Genomic DNA, 18,012 nt, shown 5'->3' with positions numbered 1-18,012 from the left:
TAGGGGGAAAAAATAACTTATTCTTTACATTATTTTCACAACTCATGAATGCCAGTTGCTTTAAAAGTGAAATCTTGAACCCTACCAATAATCTCCATAGGCATTTACAGAATGAGTTCTAATACTGCACTGTATTCTGCTAAATTTCTGCAATGCTTGTTACCTTCCTTGGTGAGGGTACCAGTGGAGTTAACAGCTTTGCTTTTCTGATGGAAGCATTAGTTTCCCGGTGGAAGTGGCCAGCATTTGTAAATTAAATCCACTACAGATATTTAAATACAAGGTTATTCATTGTGAAAAGAATGCAGTGGGACCCTGCAGTGACCTGTGAAGGGGAGGGCAGTTGCACTGCGCTCTGTTTCACACTGACTACTTCTGCTACACAGCCTACGATTAGCCTGTGTTACGTAGACATTAACGTATTTCCTGGAAAATCCTTTTAACACAAGAGTGTAACTCTTGATAGTATTAAGATGGTTCCCAGGTCAAGGAAGCCTTTGTTTGCCTGTAGTATTACTTGCCTTCAGTCTGGGAGTCCCAGAATCTCAGGCAGTTTTGATCTTTTTTTATTGGTACACTTAAGAAAGCTGCAGTCATAGGTGTTCATTCTGTGTAGTCTCTCCTGTGAGCTGTTTCTTTACAGTAGCCCACCCTAAACACACAGTTATCATGGAGGTAAAGCGAGAGAGGGCATTTATATTTGACTGATCTAGCTTATGACAGAGGAGGTTTTCTGGAAAACTGAAAATTCTTGTTTCCTTTTGCCATTTCTCTTTTTGCAGTTATTAATAAATAATTAGTCTTCTACAGGGTTTGCCATTAAAAGGCAGAGTCCAGAGATGGCTGTAAGTAGTCACTGCTCTGGTCCTGTGAATTGTGGGGTCATTTGACACTTTTGCTTTCTCATTATAAATGTGTATCTTATTTATATGTATATGTACACACATTATAAATGTGTATCCTATCCCTGTGTTTTCAAGAGTTGCAATCATGCTTTTAAATGAATTGGTTGGTGATTGCCAGGGAAGACTCTCTGCAGCGTAACTTACCTGCCTAGGACACACTTCCACACAGATATATACACACCGTATGTACCTATATGCTCATATACATGAATTTACAGACACATATTACCTTCCCTCTGCACACAGAGACAGATGCACACACAAGTAAAAAATTAAATATTTAGCACCCACCACAAGCCTGGAAACAAAATATCTACCTTAATATGAAATTACTTTCTCAAAAGTACCTTGGAGGCACCACAGATTCTCTTTGTCTAAACAGAGATATGTAGCTCATAGGGAAAAAATAATCATTTTAAAAATAGATTTTTGTGATAACTTACACTGATGCTAGGATTTACACATCTTTTTTTGAGTTTCCTCAAGTGACTTCTGGTCATTGTTAAAGACATAACTGCTAAACAAACCTTAGCTAAGAGAGTCAGAAACATGATTTGGGTAAGGTGTAATGAGATACTTGTTTGAAATGCCTGTTTGAAGTGTGTAGTCTTACCCATTGTATATACCCTGATCATTTGTATGGGAAAGTCACAACTCCTGCTGCGTGGTACAAATTCAGAGGTGAAATCAATGGTGTTATAGAAGGAAGCCTAAAGGATTTCTTCTGATGATGATGCTTTTTTGTTGCAAACCCAGGCCATTAGCTCCTCTGTTTTACACCCATGCTCATTTACATTGTATGCTTTTATGTAACGTGTAATACCATTCTCATCACTTCTGAATTTGAGGTGACTTTTTCTTTTTAGTAGCTACACTGCTAGCTCTCTACCCATCTAGGACTTCATTAGACTGAACTGTTTCTGTAAGAAGAGTAAAGGGATAGCTGTGGTTCTTTTTGTATTATTTATTTTTATTTCATGAGCAGAATTACTTGCCAGTGATGATGACTGTGCATCATTATGAACATTAGATGTTACAGAAGGTAGCAGTGTAAATGACCAGTGATTTGGAAGCCTAGAAAAGGTATATCCTTCCCAGTTGTGTGAAGGAAAAGATCAAGAAAGTGAATGTGATTAGCAATATGCAGCCAGGATGCTCGGCCACTTGAAGCTCTGCCTGATAACGATCCAGGTGTTTATGTCACTCCTAGTGATGAAATAAAAACTGCAGAATTGGGATCGCTAAACACAGGAGGTTGAAGGTGAGCTTTGCTTGTTTCCATAGTTTACAGAAACCTCTAGCAAGAAGCTGATAAAATTGATCTGACTTTGCAGGAAGATTGTAAGAAGATTTTCTTACAGTAACCCTGACAGAAAGTGTGAAGAACAACCAAAATTCATCTATGCATATAAACTGGAGATTGATCTCACCCATAAAAATGCAGAAACAAGATGATACTGAGGAGTGAATCTTAATTTTAAGATGTGTGTAGTCCCTGTAGTCCCTGTGCGCTTCTGTTTGATGCTTCAGAAGAGTGACGCTAGCTCAGATGGATAAGGATTTTTTTTCCGTATAACCAGTTTATTAAAATAAATCAGACCTTAATGTACTTTCTCAGTTAATTCTTCATGAAGCTATTCAGTAAGTACTCTGTTCTTGGCCTTTTGTGCTTCATTCATTTAGTTAATCATTCTGTCAATTATACCATTAGCAAGATGAACATTAAAACAGCTTCTCAGCTATTTCTACAGGTTAAAAGGAAGAGCAAAGGTAGAAGTAATGACTCTCTTTTTTTTTTATTAAAATTCATGGTAAACAGTACAGTCCGCCACCTTGGATCATCAGATGTTGGGCCCACTCATTGCATTCAATAAGCTTTGATTTCTTTGAAAAGTGCAGTCAAGGCAAACACAAAATAACTAGCCTGGTTCAAAGACACTGCTTTGCAAGAAGTGCTTGTGAAAGAAACTGAGGAAAACAAGAACATAATCATAAAACCTGACAGCTAAACTTTGGTGTATTTTAGCATTTTTAAACTCTTAGGTCATCCCAGCTGTGAGGTCAATTGTGTAAAGAGTTCTGAGCTCTGCCTAGTAATGGTCCATAAAAGGGTAGAATGTAAAGGTGTTCCAGCTCATAACTGGGGTTGTTTCAGAGTGTGCACATGGCTAATTTATTTAGTGATGGGCAGTAATTCACTAGTTGGTGGTAAATACATTGTTCTGGGTGGCTATGAAGATAACTATTTTTAGTGGGTTTCTTTTTCCTTGATGTTGCTGTAATAACAACTAGTAACAATTTGTAATCTAGTTTTGATCTGAGAGGTACTAATAATTATCCTATGGTACAGAAAAATTACTGAACCCAAGAGACACCTGTACAGCCTGCCTCTCTCTGAATTCTTTTGCCTTAGAACATGCTATGTTACTGCAGGCTTTGTAGATGGAGTTTGGCAGCCACCTTAAGACTTGAGCCAAGATACAGCTCTTTTCATATGTTTTAGGATGAAGACAAAGCATATCTGAATTGCATTATTTGTTTCACCACACAGAGGACTTTTCCAGATGGGAAGCTTTCTATCTTTCTTCCGGTGAAGCAGGAATCCTTCTCTGGTACACAGTGGTGACTTCCTTTTCTAAAAACCATACGTACATTGTTGAGTTGGCTCCTAATTTAAAACCTGGTGATTTCATACGGGTAGACAGCAAAACTTCCCTTCTCCTTTCTGTCTGTTTTCTCCCCCATTCAGGAGAGTTCTTCGAAGGGAAGAGGGAAGAAAGCACAGTGTTGTGTTTTTACAGGGTGGACTATACTGATACATCACCAGCATGAGAAGCAGATATTCTTTTCCTCTAAAGATAATGGAGTAAAATGGGACCAGGTGATGCTAGTTAATGCTGAGAAATGAAATAGTTGACCTTTTCATAAACAGAACACATTTACGATCCTCTATCTTACCACATCACAAAAATACAAACCCGAAGCTATGAGTCACAGGTTTGTTGCACTGGAGAGTAACACTAATTAAAATTAATTTGGTATTTTACTGTGTCTCAACAGTGAGATGATTTTCTCATTGTAATGAGGAGTTAAACATTAACTGAAATGATCACACACCATCCATTTAGAAAAAACACTGTTGTGTTTTGTTCCGTGCTGTCCCTTCTAATGGTGTTACCAAAGTTCATGGGACCCATTAATACACTGTACAGGTGAAGGGAACTCAATAGCTATGATGATTTTGATAGTCTCTCTTGGTTCTTTTAGTGGTGTGCAACAATTGCTAGAAGGCAGATGGGGAATATTGGAAGGATATACAGTATTTCTAATATTTCTACAGTGCCTTTCAAACACTCCGTAATAATTTATTATTTTATGTCCTGCTACTCTGGTAGTATTTGCATGTTTCCTGCTTACAGATAAGGAAGACAAGTCACAAAAAGGTCACGAGGTGACTGCACCAAAAGTTACAAGTGAACAAGGAATAGGGACTTCTGGAAACCTGCTAAAACTGTTCTGTGAAGCAAGATCTTACTGGTTGGGTTGGTTTTTTGTTGGTTTGTTTTTTTTCAAAATTATGATGAGTTTGAGAAGTAGAGAAGTTTCCCTTCCTGAATATAGAGCATCATCCAGGGAAGAATGTCAAACATATGCCCAGTAGTTTAAAATACACCCATTGACTTTTCAGAAAATTTACATTTCTTGATTTTGCAGCTGGTTAACTGTATCAGTAAGTTCATCCTCTGTCATTTGCAATGGTAACTTTTTTTAAGTTTTCCTTATTAATGGTTTCCATTCTGGAAATGGGTCAGTATGTTTCTGAACACAAATAAATTGCAAAGAGGATTGGCAGGTTTCTCTGTCAACATAGTCTCAGGAGACTCCAGTTCTAGGATGTCATGTTTGGACATGAGGTAACCAAGTTTAGAGCTTACCTTTGTCATACTATAGAATAATGTTGAATAATTTATTAACTTCTGTTAGTTATACTTGTCTACAGTACATACAGTAAACTAGTCTTACTGTATTTCACAACCAGTAAGTCATGAGTGGACAAAAATGAGAAATGGACATAGAATGAGACAAGACAATATTATAGCATCCAACAACTAGATTCTTAACCCTTTAGAGTTGGGGCAATGTTTTCATCCTTAAATATCCATTGCACTAGAGCAGCCAAAGAGTTACAGTTCTGTGGAAGGAATTAAATCCATGTCTTCACTAATTCTGTGAATATAGTAGATCAAATTCTGCAAAAATAATATTATCACAGGGAGCATCAGGGGTTCCCTGAACCCTCTTATTCCCCAGCAGTTCCTGGGCAAGGGACACATCAGATCTCAAGTTTATTCTGAGTTTCACAGGAACCCAGTTGCCTCCAAACACTGGACGCTCTTGTATGGGCTTTGAGAGTCTCCTGCCTTGGGAAGAGGGTAGCTTGCTGTTCATCACAACTAACTTGCATTGAGCTCTAATTTCTTGCTTACCTTATTTCACACCTGTACAACAATTTCTTCTCATCATGCAAAAGCCTGAGAAGGCAAGGCAAACAAAGGATCAGGGGATGAAAGAGAGGAAGGAGAACAAAGTGGCTGTTGCAGCACAAACGAACCAGCAGGCTGTAACAAGACTTTACCATTAGTCAGATTCTACTGTCTGTGCACTATCTCCTTCCTCCAGCAATCACACCACCCCACCTCCATCCTACCCCCTCTCCCCCAATCCTCAGAGCTATTTAACTACTTAGCAGGAACGAGCTACAGCTGCACATCATCCATGTCAACCAACCCACTGCCTCTGAGGCAAGGCCACAGCTGCATGTTACCAATGCTGATCAACCCACTGCCTGCATTCCTCTACAAGCAGCTATAATACTAGGTTGTTTTGGTAGTGCCCAGCTGTATGTGTGATTTATACATGGCAAAGCACTTGCTTTAGTAGATGGGGCTTCTTGTTTACCAAGCAGTAATTTCTTTATGGGGTATAAGGTGGGAGTAAAAGGCAGGTGTTGTGGGGGCTGTGTGGATGTGGGCACTTACTGAGAATGGAAATGTTTGGGAGCAAAGGAGAGAAGGGTGAGTGAGGCTGCTGTCTGTGAATAAGGGTGAAGTGTTGCTTAGGGAGAAAGTGAACTGAGAAGGGCTTTGAGGATGAGGACAGAAGGATTGTATTGGTGGAGAGGAGTGCCAGGGTGGGGTGGTTCAGATGGAGATGAGAGAGGCTGACAGGCAGTGATGAGACAGGGGCAGAGCTTAGCCACACTAGAAATGGGTTGATCAGTGTTGAGCAGGGAGGGAGTAGCTAATCCTGACAGAAAGTGGGGGAAGGATTCAAAGGTGTGTATGGCTTAGTAGATACCACTGGCAGAGTGTTCAGCAAAGAAAAATGGGGAGAGTAAGCTTTCCATGTGTGCAGTTATTCCAGCACAGGGTCATCAGATGAATAACTCATCTCAATGTCTTCTGGGTGCGGCGAGAAGAAACTTTCTCATTTTAGGCTGTAATCTGTTTTCCAGTGTGAGGAGGGAAAATGTGAAGAGTACAGAGCTCTTTTTGCCCCAGAAAGACTGTTTAAGAAAGGTCGCTGAAGAGTTCATTGTCTGTTTTCTAACAGACCAGCAGCTTTACTCTTTGTAATCTGGCTTTTAGTAGAAAGGCCCAATATAACTGCAAACCAATGCAAACTTTTACAAGGTCTCCTTTAATAGCCCTTAACCTCTTTTCAGCAGTTCTAGAAAGCCAACAGCCCAGCTGATGACATTTATAATCTACTTCTCTACCACTTGAGAGAAATGACAGTATTAACTTACCCTTCCCTCCCCAAAGAGGTGACAGCTCCTTGTTTGGTCTTATGTCTCCCGAGGCTGACAGCCTGTAAACTGGTTTTCCATCACTGAAGTGAATACCGGCCTTTAACTGGGAGCCAGAGGCTACAGCCGCTATCACTTTAAAAGATGACCAACATAACCAGTTTTCAGCCCTTCAGGATTGTGACCTGCACCTCTTCACTGTCTTTTCTATGTGTGAAGAGATGGGCTACCTTGGAAACTTACATCCCAGTCTTTCAAGACAGGATAGTCCTTATTCTAATTTCCATGTCTATTTTTTAACCAAATAATTTATGGCAGAACACTTTGAAGTATTGTCTTCACTGTGGTACCACACTGAATTATTGTTCTGCCCACACAGAGAAAGGAAGCAGCAAGTTAAAGATTTAGCAATTTGACATTGATTTCTGTCACTTGGCAGAAGAATACTCTTCATGTTGAGAGGCGGCTGCCCCCAGAGTGCCCAAAAGAGGGGGAGGCTGTCATCTCCTGAGCTCTCTCCTCAGTCCCTCTCCTTCCACCATCTGTCTGTCAGCACACTTCATGAATCTCCAAATATTGTTTCTCACATATTTTTAAAATGCTGAATTTTGAAGACTGTCAGTTTAGTCCCTACATGCACACACACAAAAAAAACCAAAGAGGAGGCAACTATGTATGTGTGCATGTGCATGTATGCATGTACCTAAAGGGATTTCAGAGAAGAAAGTTACATTCTTACAAAATTGCTACTGCTACCAAACTCATTGTTTCATCTGTTAAAGTGCAGTTAGGGAGAAAAAAAAAACAAAAAACCAACAAGAAAACAACCCACACTAAAAAGCATCTGTAACAAAATGTAATGTCAAATGCATTTGACCGTGATGGTCCGAGTTCTCTAGTGTCTCAGTTGCTGCTCTTCTGCTGAAGTTGTTTCAGATGTGCTTGTTATATAAAGATCAGACTTGTGGGACTTTGCTCTAAAAGATTATTTAATATTTTATGCAGAGCGCTTTTAAATTGTCCAAAAATGTTTTGTCACCCGTGATTTGTTTGAATGTGACTGGGTTGTATCATGTTTGCTGTAAAAAAGAAGATGTCATGAGGCTAGTGCAGATGTGCAATGGGAAAAAGGCAGTTACATGGAAAGACTTCCAATGCAAAGCAAGAGACTTCATCCAACTTCTCACTCAAACTGAATGAGATACCACTTGGGTATGTACTTCAATCTAGACTGAAAAACGTGAAATGTTTATTGGGCCTTTAACACTAAGTACCAATATCTCAGTAGTAGGTATCTACAGCTTCTAAGTAGCCACAGCCATGTGCAGTCGTCAGACTATGCTACATGTGGTTATTTAGGAAAGAGGTAGTCCCAAGAGTACTGAGTACAGACCTCAGCTCTAAACTCTGTTACTGGGTGGAGAAACAAAAGCTGTGACAACTCAAGCACTAAGTGCAGCCAGGGCCAGTGCATCCCAGTCAGAGGATATTAGTCACTGATATTTGTCATTAGCTGGTTCCCAGAGATAGTTTCAGCAAACCTGTTTGACTCCCAGGATAATCCTCTAGGGTAATACCCATTTTCCTTTGCTCTTTCGTGCCCTAAATGGCAGAATTACCCTGGTCATTGAGTGAGCACACTGAAAGAATTCAGTTTGTTTGGAACCTGAAACATTCGTATGGCTTTGTAGTAACATTTTGAGACAAATTGTCCACAAGAACTTCAAGGTTGTTCCCAGCTGAAGAAATTACCTTCAGAGCAGTCCTTGGGGCCCCTGTCCAGCCTCAGCGCAGGGAGGCAGGAGGTTGTGCCGGCAGGACAATGAAAGTCAATGGATTTCAGCTTGTGCACAGCTTCTCATTTGGCTTGATTTAAAGGTCCCAGTCTCAGTCCTTTATGGTGTATTTAAGCTTCCTTATAGGACTCCAAGGGACCGCAACCTTCTTTATTCCTTAAAAGTATACCTTGTTGCTGTAATTGAAGCCGTTTTTGTTGCTGTAATTTCTCCCTAATATTACAGTTCTAGTCAAGTGTTCTTTCCCTCTGGAGGCATCAATTATTATGGGTTTTGAATAGGCCTCCCTCCAGTACACATACTTTCACTCCCAATGCCAAAACCAGGTCACTGCAGTTCTCTTCCCTAATAACATGGTCCTATGTGTCTTCTTTCAAACCTGACATATAACATTTCTGGCAACTAATTCCACTGTTCACCAACCTATTTAAAACTCCTGCCATATTTAAGAAAGAGAACTACAGTTTCATGACATTTTCTAAATTTCTTGTAGTTTTCATTAAGACATTGAATGTTCAAAGTCCAGGGAGATGTTTATCGGGTTTACATAGGTACTGAACCCATGTAGTTGCGTATGTTGGTGAGGAGGCAGGGGAGCGAGCCATAGCAGTGCACTTCATCACGGATGTTCAGCCGAAATTAAAATGGCGCAGAGTTCATCTGCTAACCCGTGTATGTGAGCTGCAGGTGTTTCTGTAAGCTGTGGTATTTCTACATCTGGTCCCCATAACTCAATGAGACTCAGTAGTGAGTCCTTATCGCTGTGCACCCTGTGCCTGTTTATGGATTAATCTGCATGACATCTCTGGGGATGGGGAGGAACCAACTCTGTGTCACAGATTGAGAACTGAAGCATGGGTTTGTCTCTTCTTGTTTTGCACAGCGTGCAAAGCAGAGTTCCAAGTGTCACCTGCAGACTCCTTTTAAATATATAAATAAATTTTCCCACTTGCAACCAAACTAATACTCTGTGCTATTGGATTCGTCATGCTTTATTACAGTTATTTGTTTCACAGTGTTCAAACCAAGTGCAGCTTTGTGTTTTTGTGAATGATTCCCCCGTGGAACCCTAAAGATGCTTAACTCAGGTGGGTGTATGTAGTAGTTATTGCTGCACCATCTGCCCTAAAACTTGCACTTTTCATGAGATGCCACTGCTGGGACATCTGGCACTAAAAATATGTTTTCTGCATCATCTCACAATTGAGGAGGATGCCACGGCTGTTCAGCTCCACAGGAGATTCCTTGAAGCATCCTTCTGTTACCTAACAGTTTCTGCAATGAAGCTATGGCACGAAACTGGCCAGGAAAGGAATTATGCTATTAATGGAAGGCTGTGTTTTTGCTTTATGACTTAGATTGCTGTTAGAAGGGAGTGGCACTTCTGTGATTGATTGATTGATGTGTAGGCAGTCTGTCTTGTATCCTATAAATCAATAGCTGGTGTGATAGGACTAAAATGACTATGTAATATACTGTAAGTCAGCTTCTATTATCCAAAAGGAATGAAACTGCAGAATCGATCCACAGGCATATTTCTTAAAGTTTGGCATGTCTTACTGAACTGTTTCTATGTAGCTTGAAGCTGCAATGTACTGGGATTTCCTTCTTAATGCACAGAATCTTTTCCCCCTTAAAGATGCACACAAAATATTGTGTGTCAAGACTGGGCAGGACGAGTATGGATATAGTATGAGTATGTCAGCAGCTTGGTGTTTCCTTGGGCTACACAATTGTTCCCACCCTTGGCAAAAGCCACCATACGAGCCTGTGTGTTTTCTTGTAGGAGGTGGAGCTGTGCCGCATTAGCAGCCAGGAGAAGCTGGGTCTGACTGTCTGCTACAGAACTGACGATGAGGAAGACACAGGGATCTATGTCAGCGAGGTAAGGACATGGCAGTGGGGAGGAGCGTGGGAGGTGCTTGTGGTGCAGGGCTGAATGTGCCAGGGAAGGTAAGAGCAAGTGCTCTGAGACCAGAGTGCAGAAGTGTTGACCATCAGCCAGCACATGTCACTTTCAATTCATTTAGATTATCAGTTTAAATTATGTTGCCCAAGTAGTGTAATTATTACTACCGAGCTTCTTTAATGTGAATGCTTTTAAGTGCAACATCATAGTTAGGGAAGTACAAAGCAGTCTGAGCATGGTCTGCATTTTGAAAGAAATCTGCCCTTACGATGGAAATCAGGAAGAGTTTTTAAGGAGAAAAGCACCGTCTCCACACCCTGCTTGCATTCTCCCCCTGCCACAGCCTTGATAATCATAACAGTGGATAATCATTATTTTATTGTTTGTGGTTTTGTTACAGTTATGGTACACACAGACATACTACAGGTGGGCTGAGAGAGTAGCTTGGGAGAGGAATATGTTGGAAAGAGTTAGAGGACTTTTTTTGCCATACAGAAAATAGAATACTGGTTACTGAGATGGAATGAATCCTCAGGTTTTCATTGGCTTCAACAGGAAAACATGTCATCCAGCACATACCACAGGGTGTTAGTGTTTCACAGGGTCAATCTGCAAGACTTCCAGGAACACTAGCTCCCTTTGAGTCTCCAGCCATTCAAAGAGGGTTGTTTTACTGGATAAAGCAGAACTCTTGTGAGCCCAAGGTCACTGGTGAGTCCACGCTCACTGGTGATTATCTTGTGTGAACTGTGTTCCCAATTCGTCTCTTTTCTGACATGATGAACTGTATTAGGAAAACGTTCTTCACTCAGAGGGTGGTCCATCACTGGAACAGGCTCCCCAGGGAAGAGGTCACACCACCAAGCCTGTCAGAGTTCAGGGAGAATCTGAACGATGCTCTTAGTCAAATGATTTAGTTTTAGGTTGTTCTGTGAGGAGCAGGGAGCTGAACTCAGTGATCCTTATGTGTCCCTTTCAACTTGAGATACTCTATGATTCTGTGATTCTAAATTCTGAGTGAAGCTTGTGGACAGAGAGGGTCGGTAGAGAGAGTTCTCCTGCGTATCAGTGAACAGGGATGAAGGCAGATTGCACATTTCCAGGCCAGCAGCAATGTCAAAGAAGCTGAAAAGCACAGCCTTTGAAAAATGAGGAATTGATATAAAACTACCCAAGAATAAGTCTTCCACCAGTTCTATAAGCACTAATGTTGAAGTCTGTTTCACCACATGAGGACGAAGAAATGCAGGAATCTCTTAATACACTCTAGGATTATATGTGAAATGTGCTGGTTTTCCAACACAGTAGAAATTTCCCAGACCTTTTGAAGTGAATGCAATTGTATTGTCTTTCATACTTGATTAAGCACTTCAGAATCATTTTTTTTCTATGACAATGCACAAGAAGAAAATAATATCTAGCAGCTGTAGAGGATGTAACCTGCAAACCAAATGCCTAACTCATATGTTTGGTTTGAAAAAATAGCTTATGGCATGACAAGGCAAAATAAATGATTTAAGATAACCATCAAATGAAAGGTGATAGATCGAATTGCCCTGCAATGAACAGTAGGTCATTGCTCAGGGATGAGCTGTAGTGACTTTGATAAACTGTTAATGGAGCCCTAAACATCTTTTTAGGTTAAACTAACTTGAAATTAACTGACTCAGACCAGGAACGATATACAGTACCTGTGAGTGATCTATACAATATAGATCCTTTGGGGTTTTTTGCTGTTTCCTTGTGAGCTGCAAAATTCCAGAGGAAATAACAGAGTGATAACTGAGATAATAATTTAATAGTAAATGCTTCCATGAAATTAAAATAAACCTTCTCTTTGCCAAAAGACAGGCCCATTTGTATAGAGGTATCAACTGCTGTAGAAGCACCTCAGTCCATAGTGCACCAGAGAAGAGGGACTCTGTCATTAATTCTTAGTGCTCTGACAGCTGCAGGCTAATGCCTGATGATGGCATAGGATAGTATTAATCAGAAAATCGTATGCTCCCAACCTTTTCTGTCTTTAGACTTTTATCTGAAACGAGCTTATACGATTATTTAAAGAACTGTTGAGATCATATGACTCTAAAGGAAACTTCAGATTGCCTCTGTACAGGGTAAAAATGGTATTTCTTCAAATTGTACTGTTGTGCAGCTGTTACCATTTCCAGTAAAAATCTTTCAATGTTCAGTTGCTGGATATTGTCCTGTGCAGGTTGATCCAAACAGCATAGCTGCCAGAGATGGACGGATCCGTGAAGGAGACCGCATTTTGCAAGTATGTGACAATAGACTCTTCCTTAAACTCTTTCTTCAGACAAACACCCAGTGCTGCTGTCTCTGCAGTGGACTGTTAATGAGGGAAGGTAGTTCTCTTTGTTACTGTGATCGATGAGAAAATCCATGTCTGTCTGTTTTTTAACACAATAGCCGGGAGCTAGAGTGCATGTACTGAAAAATGAGAATGACAAACTCGTTCTGGCTCATGCCCTTATGTCCTATGTCTTTTTTTGCCATATTTATTAGCAAATCTCATTTCCACTATGTTCATCTCAGTGTCAAATTCTAAACAGGGATCCTGCAGACATACATATGGGTGTCAGAGACATGCTGATCATTCACTGATTGCATAAATTTGGATAAAACTCACTTGTGCTGAGTAGAGATGGTAAGAATTTTCATACAAAAAATGTGCTGTTAGTGAAGGATGATATTGAACATACTTGAGGAGGAGGTTCATTAGGTTTTTGTTAATATTTCTGTCCTCCACCAATAAAACATTGCTTTTTCTGAGTTCTTTTCTAACCCACCATCTTAGCTTTTTTTTTTTTTCTCCCTTTGTTTCCGCTCATTTAAAGAGCTCATTTAATTGATCCACTCATTTAAAGAGCTGCCCCAGAGATAGGTTTGTGTGATACAGCATAGCCCCTGTGGGTGAGGGTGGCCAGCTGCTGTCTCTGGAGGAGGACAGTGTACTTGTATAGAGAAGTAGCTAGAATAGCAGTGGGTTTCCGTTTTCAACTGGCAGTGAATAAGTACATTTGTTGCCCTAGTGACAAAATCACAAAGCAGCTGCCAAAAATCAGTAGAATGGAAACTGTTTGCTGTATTGTAGCATTTTAGTTCTGGTTCCCAGTCGATTTCCCTTGTATTTTGACCTTTTTTCACTGAAGCCCCAGAAGTAGCTCCTGGTAAAAACAGGTTGCTTTTCTGTAACCTGTTCCTTAATTGCCCATCATTAATTTAGGCACATGAACTTTCAGGTTGTCACAAGATCAGCCTGTTCCTTCCCTCCAGTCTTTTCATTTCTGCAGGAAATGTCTTTGCTGAAACCTGTACCTGTTTCTCTTACTCCAGTATCAGATTTGGGAGTTTTGCTAAGACAACAGAGTCTATGAGCTGGCTTACCAAATAGCCCATTTTTTGGAGGAGAAATAATAAGTTATGTTTTAATGTCCAGGCTCACTCAGGGGCCGCTCATTCTCTGCATGACTGGGAATGTGAAAATGGTCACAGGATGATGTTTCCCCCAAGAAAACACAGACACCATGGTGCCAGGGCAGTGAGCCCCTTGGCAGGACTTGGGGTGGTGGGACCACGCCATGGGGTGTGTTGAGGAGAGGAAAAGTCAGTGCCCTGCCTTCCATGTCTTTCTATAAAACACCCACTGAGGAAAGCAAACAGGATATAACAGTATTTTTAACCTGCAAAAGCAGGAAAAAACCTGTTTATTCGACTGAGTAGAAACAATGTTTGTTCCTACTTTATTTGTTTCAAAATAAGGAAATAGAGAGCAGGTCCATTTTCTGTTCCTTTCCTTGCTTTGTAAAATTTCTGGCTGAAGTGGAGAGCCAACAGTAGTTCAGGCAAATGTCCTCCAGTTCCTAATGAAATTCCTTTCATTTGTGAGTAAAGACTCTGGGGGCGAGAGAAAAGCATAGGTAATTCTGCCATTCTTTTGTAGACTGGAGCATTACTTTAATGTCAGTGCTGATATATAACTATGAGTTTGATCATTAAAGTTAACACCCAGAGAGTTATGTGGGGTTTACTTTCATATCTGAAAACACATTGACCCTCTATCTACTTTTATTGATGAGATAACTCAGAGAAATAGAAGGTGACAGTGCCATTACGGGGAGATTACACTGAGGCTGGGGGAGAGACAGATCCTTGAGCGTGGGGGCATTTTCTGTGGGCAGCAGATGGCATTGTTTAAGGCTAGGGGGGGGACACTCTGTTTTGTGTATTCCTCACAAAATTACAGCAGGTTTCCTTTTATGTTTGAGGCCAGAACCGTCCCCTTCTCATTCTCACAAACCTCACACCTCTCCCATCACCTTCATAATCTGCTTAAGCATCGGAGAACAGCCTGAGTATTTTACATGAAATGCTGCAAAGTCAAGGGAAGGGTTTTGTAAGGACAGTGCTAGTGAGCCGTGCCTAAACTTCTGCTGTATTTAGCTGTGAACCTGCCCGTTGACAAGTGCTGTCCATGGGGGTGAGATGCAATGGGGCAGGCTGAAGGCCTGCTCATCCCCCATGATGGTGCAGCTGGAGTGGGGTGGGACAGCAGGGCTGCCACCTCCAGGGTTCACAAGGAGTCACCAGAGCAGTCACTGCGGCTGGGGGCGTTTGCAGAATCTGGAGATCTGCTCCTGAGCCTCCATGGCTGCACCTCTGCTTTTCAGGTTAGGGCAGCTCTGTGTTACCAAATGGTTGTCTGGTCTCCCACAAACCACAGCAATCCCTTCATGTAAGCTTTGAAGGGTCTCAGACATTTCACTCATTGCCAGTTAGGTGATCAGGGTATGCTGGGGTTTTCTTTAGTCTGAATTGAAGCTGTGGTTTTGAGTCAGGGCTTTCAGGCCAAACATACATGCAGAAATTTAATTTTCCCTTCTCAACCAGCAGGTTCCTGCTACTTTGAAATCAGACCCTTACAAGTTTTTATTTCCTCCAAATATTCAGAACCTTCTGTCTTCCAGTTCTGTTTTCACTCATTTTGATATACATCAAGTACTTTTTGTTGTTGTTGTTGTTGTTGCCACAATGAGAATAATCCACTTCTTGTGCTGTGAATTGGACAAACCCAAATACATATGGAAAATAAGATTTCTATTTGATTCCCTCAATAAAGGGTTTGGGGCAATGCAAAATGTGTTTGTTACCATGTAGTCATGGACGTGGCTGTTTTAATGAGGTGACAGTAGGAGAACAGTAGCGAGAAAAGCACGTTCACATTGGAGAACCACTTTTATTTTGATTATCCCCTTGGAAGAGGGATACATATGTTTTGTGTGGTTCTGGATACTAAGCTGTCCGCACAAATATGAAATGATTAAATGGAGCAGCAATAAGCAGTGGCCTGTAAGTATTGCCTGGTGAGAGATAATACTGTAGCTCTCTAATTGGCTCTCTACCAGCATACAGTGTGACTGATTTCAGCTGTAGCATTACTAGTCTTGCTTCCACCAGCGCTATTATCTCAGAGTGACACTTCCATTACTCTGAACGGAGAAAGATGAACGTCACCTGTCAGGGGCTGGTTAATTGTGTTGCTAGATGTATGTTACCAGGGCACAGGTTGGACATTTATGAACATAACTGCTTCCTCTGATGTCCACCATCCTTCAACGATCAATACAGCTCTTACAGTAAGCGCATAATTGAGTGAAGGCACTTACCACTGAGGGGCTGAAGATGCGCCCATTGCACAAGTTTCATTGTCCATACATTCAGCACAAATGAGCCAATATCTGCCCTGAGTTGCTTTGTAGAAATAGAAACTAATGTGCCACTTTTGTTTGTTTTCTAGATAAATGGCCAAGATATCCAGAATCGGGAAGAAGCAGTGGCATTGCTCTCCAGCGAAGAATGCAAGAAAATTGTGTTGCTGGTTGCAAGACCAGAGATGCAGGTTAGACTAAGTAGATGCACTGAGCCAGAACCTGGGTTATGCCATACATTCACTGTCACTGTAAGTAATGAACTGCTGAGAAATAGGAATGCCCAAGTTCCTGATAAAAGGAGGAAACAGATAACTGCAGAGCTTTGCCCCTGTTTAGCCAACAAAGAAAATAACATGATGTTACTGGGGCTTGTTTGCCCCAAACCAAGCAGTATTTCCAGCAGAGTAAGCAGGTATAGAAATAAAGCTGGCAGCACTGGTATAATATTAGTAAAATATGAAGTAGAACTTGAAAACTATGTATTACTCGTTAGATGATTCTGATTTGTTCTGGGGATAAATTTCCCATACTTAGTAATTTATATGAACTTTCACAAAGCTGTAATTGGTCATTGGTGATGTCTCTTTTTATCCTATGCACTTACAAGCAGGCATGTAAGCTGTTCATTTATGTATTGATTCAGGGACTGTCACTATAATACCACTCAGCAAACCTGGATCTACTTGTTTCCAAAGCACCCTGGTTACAAAAACATGCTTATATTTTGGGAGGTGCATTTACAAAAGCTTTTAGAAATATTTCTATGGTTTTAATGATAAAATTATGCCAATACCAAGAATTTTTTATATCATTGCGGGGGGCAGATGTTAGGTTGATCATCAGACTAAAGGAGAGGTGGAGCAGAAGAAGAGTACTACTGTTTGTACTTCCCTTTATATTCTGTTTATGGGCCATTGCAAAGCAAAAAGACATTATATTGTCACTGTTCTCGCCATCTGCCAACAATTCAGAGTTGGTTATATTGCCATTTGTCTCTCATGCTATTGATCTGATATTCTGTCTTGCTAGATACATACTCTGTATCAATTAAATTAAGTAAGTGTAATTCAGTGCCACTTGGAATCTCTACGTGAATATGGTAGTTGTAAAATATTCACAATTTCAGCATTCATTTCCCTTATGTTTTTCAGGAATCTAAACAATTCCCATAAAACTGGTGACATAGTACAGCACAAAAAGCCATGCCTCAGTTTATATTGCAAAATTGTAACCCTCACTGGAGGTTGCAGTAGTTTTGAAAGAATTGTTTCAATATTTTTCTTACTATTTTTCAGTAAGGTTTTGGTTTTCAGTAGGGAACAGAAACCCACTCACAACTTGGTGTTGGGGTTTTGTTGTTTAATTTATGTGTTTTAAGAACATACAAAACTGAAGAAAAAGCCATAGTATGTCAGAAATCAGGCTGTCCACAAACTGATTTCAGCTGGTTGTGTTGCTTTACCTCTGGTGAAGGACAGCAGGATTACGCAGGCTTTTATTTCTAGATAGAAAATGGTAATGGCATTATTGCAGTCTTGAAGGGTGACTGCTGAGCATATTTATTTGGTAACAGGGAAGAAAACCATCTCTGACCATTTATTTGCACAGTGAATACCGATGAATAATGAAGTTTCGAAACAGAGCACTGGAGGCACAGCCTGTTTAGTGTAGGAACAAATGGCACAGGCATGTGCATTGACATGCATGTATGTGCACACAGTGTATGTAGTGCACACATATACTAAGCGGTATATATTTTTTTCCTAAAGCCACATTTTTATTCTAAAAGCTGTAACATAATATAAGCATTCCCATTAGTTAGGTACTGAGTCTGCCACAGTCAAAGCAGCAGATTTGCCCC

General features: G+C 40.6%; 1 protein-coding gene across 1 annotated transcript in view; it reads left to right on the top strand.

Moving 5' to 3' along the window:
• The window catches only part of PDZRN4 (PDZ domain containing ring finger 4), a 251,477-nt gene that overhangs the window by 222,841 nt on the left and 10,624 nt on the right, over positions 1 to 18,012 (top strand). Inside the window, exons 6-8 of the mRNA XM_056341787.1 lie at positions 10,297 to 10,395; positions 12,635 to 12,697; positions 16,238 to 16,339. Coding sequence (XP_056197762.1) covers positions 10,297 to 10,395; positions 12,635 to 12,697; positions 16,238 to 16,339 — 264 coding nt within the window. The remainder of the gene's footprint in view (positions 1 to 10,296; positions 10,396 to 12,634; positions 12,698 to 16,237; positions 16,340 to 18,012) is intronic.

This window comes from Falco biarmicus, chromosome 5, assembly GCF_023638135.1.
Source record: "Falco biarmicus isolate bFalBia1 chromosome 5, bFalBia1.pri, whole genome shotgun sequence".
Classification (NCBI taxonomy): domain Eukaryota; kingdom Metazoa; phylum Chordata; class Aves; order Falconiformes; family Falconidae; genus Falco; species Falco biarmicus.
This window is presented reverse-complemented; position numbering and strand designations above follow the sequence as displayed.